Source organism: Acromyrmex echinatior, chromosome 15 (assembly GCF_024713525.1).
Source record: "Acromyrmex echinatior isolate Ae372 chromosome 15, ASM2471352v2, whole genome shotgun sequence".
Lineage (NCBI taxonomy): Eukaryota > Metazoa > Arthropoda > Insecta > Hymenoptera > Formicidae > Acromyrmex > Acromyrmex echinatior.
This window is the reverse complement of record NC_141866.1, coordinates 10,294,974-10,302,507: the sequence shown is the minus strand read 5'-3', so window position 1 is coordinate 10,302,507 and position 7,534 is coordinate 10,294,974. Positions and strand designations below refer to the sequence as shown.

Genomic DNA, 7,534 nt, shown 5'->3' with positions numbered 1-7,534 from the left:
TTACAGATAAATATAAATAAAGTAAATCTGTTTTATCTAATATCCAATACAATAATTTAATAAAGTTTTACACGTTTATCGAAAAAAAATTACTTTGAGTTTTCTTTGGTGCATATTTCACGCAACATTGATCGTAATACAAATTGTCTCATTAATAATAAGTTAACGTTTAGATATTATAATGTTCTAAAGAAAAAAATATTTCTTGAAACAATATGTTGTAATCTTACCATTAATATTTCTTGACAGTTCATGGATCTGAAATTCAAAAGAACATGTTTTGAGAACATGTCAAAAGAATATTTACTGTTGTGCCCCGCAATTGTAGCGTGTTGATAAAGCAATAAGCAAAGCAGGAAATAGCCATTTATATAAAAAATTGTATCAATAATTGCTGCTGAAAGTAATTTTATTTACTAATAAGAAAAACAAAAGTGTATTAAGTACATAATTACTTAAAGCTGCAGATATTAATCAGAGAATAGTAGTGAGCAAGGAATCATCAAAGCGAAAATCAATAAGCAGAGCTAAACGAAGACTACGCTGAAGCATAAAGCATTAATTGTAGGATTTATTTAAATTTACCCAAATAATAGCTCTTTAAATACTGTTCCGCGTGGAGTATTTCTTCACATGGATGTTTATTAACTTCCTTGTATAGTATGTCTAGAACGTCCTTCACCGCCTCGATATCGTACATATTTGCGAGTAATCTCTCCCTGAAAGGCGTCAGTTTTTCGACGAGTTGCTTATTTTTGGAGATAGATCCAATATGTTCTCGCAGAATCTCATTATACGTCGGCCAGTCATTTTTGCACGCCGAACAATCACAATCGAGAAAATAATCTTGCAGTATCTTTTGCTTTCTCTCAGATCGTGGCATGTGCGCGTAAACACCGCCGTAGCTTGTGAATATTTGATCTCCGGGATGTATAGGTGTTAAGGCACGCGTGATCATGGTCAGTCCCTCGAAATGTCGAAAAGTATTTGGTGCGCAAGAATGATTATATAGACTGTGAGCCACATATAATCCCGAACCCGACACAATTCCTGGTTCTTGTTGTATCTATAGGATAATATATAACTATAATATTTTGAGAAAGAGGGAGAGAAACTAATTATATAATAATTTCCTTAACAACATATTCTCAAAGACATAAAGAATATGTCCAAGTAATAATGGTTTAATGAAATCATAATTATGAAAAAGGAAACTCACTGAAAAACAGTTAGAAGACATTATTACACAAGCACGAAACATAATACTGGCGCAAAATTTGAGCTCAGAAAATTCGCTGATATCCTTCAAATCATCAATCTCATATTTCTTAGGAAAAAATTTTGTCTGCGTAGCTAGAAGGATTACCGCAAGGGCCGAGATGCAGGCGAACGCGCTGATCCCGATTAGCGGTCTCGTAGTCATATTGGTCGCCAGACTCAGTGCGGACCGGGCGCTAAAACTGTCTAATATCCCAGTATCTGTAAATCCTGCCGTTCTATTGTCTGCAATAGAAAGAATCAAAATATTGTGTGATTATCAATGCTCCAATATACCAATATTTTATATATAATAGATGTATATACCTGAATTAGATTCTGCAGTTTTCATATCTTGCTGCAGTTCTTTAATTCTAGTTCCATTCTCGGTCACTACAATCAGCAATCGAATGATCTTCGAAATCATTCTTATTTTATCTTTGTCAACATTGAGCAAGTTCGTCAACAACTTTAGAATTGGACATTCTGTCTCATGACACGCTTCCCACGCCAGCTTCCTGCAATTCTCAGAGCAATACTGAGCTATCGGGCATTCTGAGCACGGTATTAGATTGTAGCTTCTGGCTAGACAATAGTGGCAATGTGTATAATACCTGTAAACAACGAATATACAAGTTTTCTACAATTAAGGGGAAGAATGCAGTTGTGAAATCACAAAATTAAACTACCTATGTAACTTCTTTATAACTTCTTTTCTTATAAATGAATATTTGAATCATCTTTTTTTATTTTGTTTTTTCTTATATAGTTGACATTTTGATCGCAATATTATATTTAATACTTTTTTTTCTAAAACTTTAATCATGGTTTGAAGAAAATCAATCCTTTCTTGCAACTTGATTTTTTTTGTAGCTTTTAAATAGAATTATAATTTTGTAAAATGATTAAATCATGGTCTCTCATTTTTGAAAAGATTAAAGAAAGAATTGTAAGAATCGGTTCTCGATAGTTTTTCTCTTATGCTAAGAAGAAAATAAAAATAAAAGAAGGTGAGAAGAGATTTATGGTCATCAAATATTATCTAAACTTTTGAAGTTTATAAGTAACTTGTGATATATATATATATATATATATATATATATATATATATATATATATATATATTTGATGCGTCACAATCTTACATCTCTTACAATGATTTACCTTCACCTTCTTTGTCTGTTTCGAACCAAGAATGTAGATATACCAAGAATGTAGAATCGAAAAATACAGATAATAAATCAAATAAATTGTAAATAATACAATTTAATTAATAGCTCACCGTTCTTCATAGATAACGTGTGCATACGGATCTTCAATGCTGATTATATCACCAGGTTTAAATTCCCGTGTCGCTATATAGTGTCTGCCATATCTCTCAGAGAAGAATATCATGACGCCATCACTAACAGCGGGAATTTCTCGGCTTGGACCGTTCATTAACTTGGAGAAGTTCTCTTCTTGCAAATATCTCGGTTTCCGCGGAGGGATCTTCGCATAATGAAGATAACTCTCATTAGTTGCCGTACCTTGTTTCTGCGGGATTCCTTCATCGTTTATCATCATTGCCCTATTCTCTACGTCTTCTGTAACAGATCTCTCGATACTATCGTATAAATATGATTCATTTGTAATTCTCTGATCATCAATATCCTTCGAGTCTAGTTGCAGCAACTTTTTTATCTCCGTTATCGCTTTATCCCCTCTGTCCTTCAAGTTTTTCTGTTTCTCTTTTGGATATCCGTGATATAAAGCTGCATCAATATCTATCAGGCATTCCTTATACAATTGTTTCCTATATAAAGCAGCGGATCGATTTGCATGTGCGTATGCCATAAGTTCATCACTATCAGCATATGCCAAGCTCAGAGTGTAATACTCGATAGCTTCCAGATCATCACCCATCACAAAGTGTTGATTACCTGAAAATTTGTTCATTAGAATGTATTACAGCACGTATGAGAAATTTAAGATATATACCTTCTTCTCTATATCTAATAGAATCTTCCTTGTTTTTCGTTACAGCGTGCAGAGGAGGCATCTGAGATCTGACCATATTTTGTAAAATGTGCCCAACAAGAGCTTCACACTCCTTTTGCAATCCATATCCAACGTGCGACTTATTATTTTGCTTGAGAGTTAATATAAGTTCCTTCGCTATCTCCATTCCCTCGTGTAGATAGATTCCCTCCTTTAGATATTAGTTTACATATATATATAGGTTACATATATATGTATATTATAATATAATATACATATATAAATATATTTGAAAAAAGTATTAGACACAATCTTCTTCTTTTCTCAATTCTAGATTTACTTCTTAACATTATGAATACAATGCATAATACATACACGTAATGTAAAGATCTTTTATAATAATATTAATTTATATATATATATATATATATATATATATATATACATACTATAATATACAATATAATATATATATTATATGAATATCAAAAAATAAAGAAGATATTATTTATATAACATTCAATTTTTTACTTATCACTGAAACTGTATTCTTATTGCATTAAAACTGTTGTAAAATGTATATTTTATGTAAGCACAGTGATAATTATTTTATTAATCACGATATTCAAAGTTGACCTTAGACAGTAACTGAATAAGTCATGGTAGAACATGTACTGAGATCATTGAAGCCGGTGAAACTAAATTTACCTCAAGCCGGATGACAGAAAAAGACTACTGTGCAGGAATTATTTGAGCTCATTGTGTCGAATGACTGATCAAAAGAAAAACGTAATTAAGAAATTCTCCTGTAAGTATTACAAATATACAAGTATTGCTATATTTACTTACCATTACATATTTGACTTCATTTCAGTTTAATTATAAAAACATAAAGTTTAATTATAAAACCATATTTACATGAACATTGATTAAATCGAAGAAAAAGAATTTATTACTATTTTTAAATTTTGAAACTGATTTTTTGCAAATTAGTTTATTGTAATTTAATTATATTAACGTTCTTAATTATAATATATATTAAATATTAATACGGATTATGTATAATTATTTATTTTATATTAAAAAATTTATTTTAATTAAAATTTTGAAATATACTATTTTTAATGTATTCAATATAATATACTATCATGAAATTAAGGCTCTAGTAATTATTGTAACATTTTGATAACGAACAATCATATAACAATATATTTAATTATTAGAAAAAGACGGAAAATTTATAAATTTATATATATTACAAGAAAATGTAATAAAATTTAAAATCGAATGTATTCCAATCGTTTTTATAGTGTTAAAATAAAAGAATAAAGTCTGTTTTTTATTCCTGCAATAGATTGCAGTAGAAGTTTTTTTCTTGCTTTCGCCAAACATCAAATATATACCTATCTCATTTTAAGTTCCAAAAGTGTACACTAGTTCAACCACAGAAAACAGATCTCAAATTGGCTAATATCCAAATTTCATTTCTATCCTATGCAATATTTAGTATGTGTTACTTAACCTTTAGGCTCAGTTCCACTGATAATTTTAGTTAATTAGCTTTGGCAATCGGTATCCTATATTACTAATCAGTATTTATAAAATTTATCTCTTTTATTTATATTTATTTATTTTTAATGGAAATAATCAATAACTGCTGGACATATCAAAAGAAGAAGTATCTTCAACGGTAAATTCGAAAGTTCTATCTTTATTGTCCTTTATTTAGCAAAATATCTAAATTTTATTCTCAACTTTATTAATTAGCATATATATTTAAGAGAGTAATTTTTCATTATTGCTATTTTCATTTTCATGCTTAAAGAGCTTATAAATCATATAGATTCATAACAAAAAAGCTAAGATTACTTGGTAGGACTTTTACAAAGCCAAAAGCTTACTTGGAAGATCATTTTATTGAACGTAACTAGCTTATGAAAATAGTAACTATATCAATATGTACATGTTATTAAAGAAAATTTCTGTAAAAAGTATTTAGAAATCTATAAGTTATTGTAATCAAATCCCAGTCAGGTTCTAGACAACTTGTAATTATGATATTGTAAACCTTGCTAATTTCTTTTAATCAAGAAACATTGTTCAAATAATTTTTTTAAAAAAACTTTTACGTGTTACATATTTGCAAGAAGTATTTAAATAAATTCTATTTTAAATTATATTAACCTTCTCAAAGGAAATTTGCGCCATGCAAATAAATGTATGTAATTATATTTTTATTAATTATTTATTAATTATAATTTAACACTGTGTTTGCTCACAATTAATTATTAATTATACTAATAATGTAAATTTCTAATATTAAATGATAATAAATGCATCAATGACGAAAAATATTAATCCGATTCTTCAGATTCCAAATTTATACGAGTACCAAACTTCGCATACAATTGTGTTTTTAATTGAGACATAATTATCTTTAAATCTGCACATTTGCCTTCTAATTTTGCAATTTCTTCTTTTTTCTTACTTTTAGCCTCTTCTAAAGAACTCTAAAAAAGAGATTCTTGTTAATACTGATGGAGTAACTATAATAAAAAAAAAACCATACCAATACCATTGAAAAAAAGCAAAAATTAAAATATTTGAAACTTTTAATACAGATAATATTAAAAATCATTACAATTAGTACATAAATTAATCACCTGTGTTTTCTCAAGGAAATGATAGATGAATACTTCTCCAATAAAGTATGGTATTTTTGCATCGTCGTCCATAAGAGCTAGTTCATCACAAGCATCCTCCAAATTCTTCAATTCGTTCTGCCAATTGCAAATAATTAGTTAATGATAATAACATCAATAATCTTTTTTGCACATTATTGGTACTATTATCCATAATATATGCAAAGTCTAAGACTACAACGACCATATTTTCTTAAAGAAAATAAACAACAAATCTAAAAATTTTAGAGCTTTGTTTCTACATGTTTTCAAACCAAACAAGAATATTGATCATGTAATTTTTTTCATAGAGCAGAAATGTGAAAAGTGAACATTTTTTGTATTTATATGTATATATATATATATATATATATATATATATATATATATATATATATATAAACATATCATAAAAATCTTCATTTTTCACGTTTCCGCTCTACAGAAAAAGTTACATGATTGATATGTTTGTGATTATCAAGAATTGAGCATTATAAAATTTTATTGTACAATATAATCAAATTGAGATAATGCATACTGTTTTGATGGTTTGAAATTGATTCAACTATATTGAAACAAATTCTTGATCTAAAATAATAGATTCGAAATAATAAAAAAATAAAAACGATTTTAGTTTGAATAAATTTAGAAAATTAATAAATATAATTAACAAAAACAAATTGTATTTATATGAAACTGTACATGAAACTGTAAAATATATTCCGTAAAAATTTCACAATAATATAATATTATAGACATTGGAACACTAGTTAGAAAAAAATTTCTCATAATGTCAAAATAAAGGAGAGTAAAGAACATTGGAAAATAAAGGTCAAAATTGAATTTTAGAGAAATAAAAAAATCTAAAGAACAGCTATCTAAAACAAAAGACTGTCCTTTACAATAAAGAATGTATGGTCACTGCATGACCAAATAAGGTATACATACATACAATAATGTCTTAAGAAAAAATCGATTTTGAATCCTTTTTACAGATTACCTGTTTTACTCTAAGTTCTTCCTTATAATCTTCCAACTTCGCATTTTGTCTAGCAAATTTGTTAATCTTTTGTTGTTCCTCATAAGTTATATGAACATCAGAATCCTTGCAAAATATTATACAGGTTAGATTGCAAATGTGTGAAACAATATTGCTCCTTATTTTCTAATATTTTCTGTATTATTTTACCGGTTGAAATCCAGTCTGATTTTTCCCTCCCGCCATATTTATATTCTTCTATAATCAGTTCAATTGTTGCATTAAATTAATTGTTTAAATTAATTTTTGGGAGATTGAATTTTCGAAACTTTGTGCCTCGAGAAATAATAGATGTCCATAACGCCATCTAGAATCTTGTCAACTATGAACAACTAAAAACAATATGATGATTTTTCATGTGTCGTAAAGACCTATTTAACCATTACCAGAGAGAAATCTGAGAGGCCATGCCAACCTTTTTCCTATTGTCGAAATCGCACACTACCGCCAGCACATCCATTTTCAATTTGGGAACTTGTGGGGAACTACGTAACTGCATTTTCTGACATTATCGATAAAATCATATCATTGAAAGTAGATGTGATTCGTTTCTGTACTAAATCCTTTGGATGAAAGC

The 7,534-nt window shown here is 28.3% G+C and overlaps 2 protein-coding genes across 3 annotated transcripts; both read right to left on the bottom strand.

Annotated features, from left to right (window-relative positions):
- Positions 1-30: 30 nt before the first annotated feature.
- LOC105145750 (protein-lysine N-methyltransferase SMYD4) lies at positions 31-3,477 on the bottom strand. Of its 2 annotated transcripts, XM_011055541.2 has the most exons (6): positions 3,238-3,476; positions 2,540-3,179; positions 1,585-1,871; positions 1,220-1,503; positions 586-1,066; positions 31-258 (listed from the first exon to the last, which is right to left on the bottom strand). In XM_011055541.2, the coding sequence occupies exons 1-6, from the start codon at positions 3,422-3,424 to the stop codon at positions 251-253; spliced, it is 1,887 nt and encodes a 628-aa protein (XP_011053843.1). In that variant the 5' UTR covers positions 3,425-3,476; the 3' UTR covers positions 31-250. The 2 variants fall into 2 exon arrangements, with proteins under 2 accessions (XP_011053843.1, XP_011053842.1); XM_011055540.2 differs by lacking the exon at positions 31-258 and having other exon boundaries at positions 392-1,066; positions 3,238-3,477.
- A 1,986-nt stretch (positions 3,478-5,463) lies between these two features.
- Positions 5,464-7,293, bottom strand: Pfdn4 (prefoldin subunit 4). The gene is made up of 4 exons (XM_011055544.2): positions 7,108-7,293; positions 6,919-7,023; positions 5,901-6,017; positions 5,464-5,747 (listed from the first exon to the last, which is right to left on the bottom strand). Exons 1-4 carry the CDS (start codon positions 7,141-7,143, stop codon positions 5,592-5,594), a joined length of 414 nt encoding a protein of 137 aa, XP_011053846.1. The 5' UTR covers positions 7,144-7,293; the 3' UTR covers positions 5,464-5,591.
- Between the last annotated feature and the right edge of the window lie 241 nt (positions 7,294-7,534).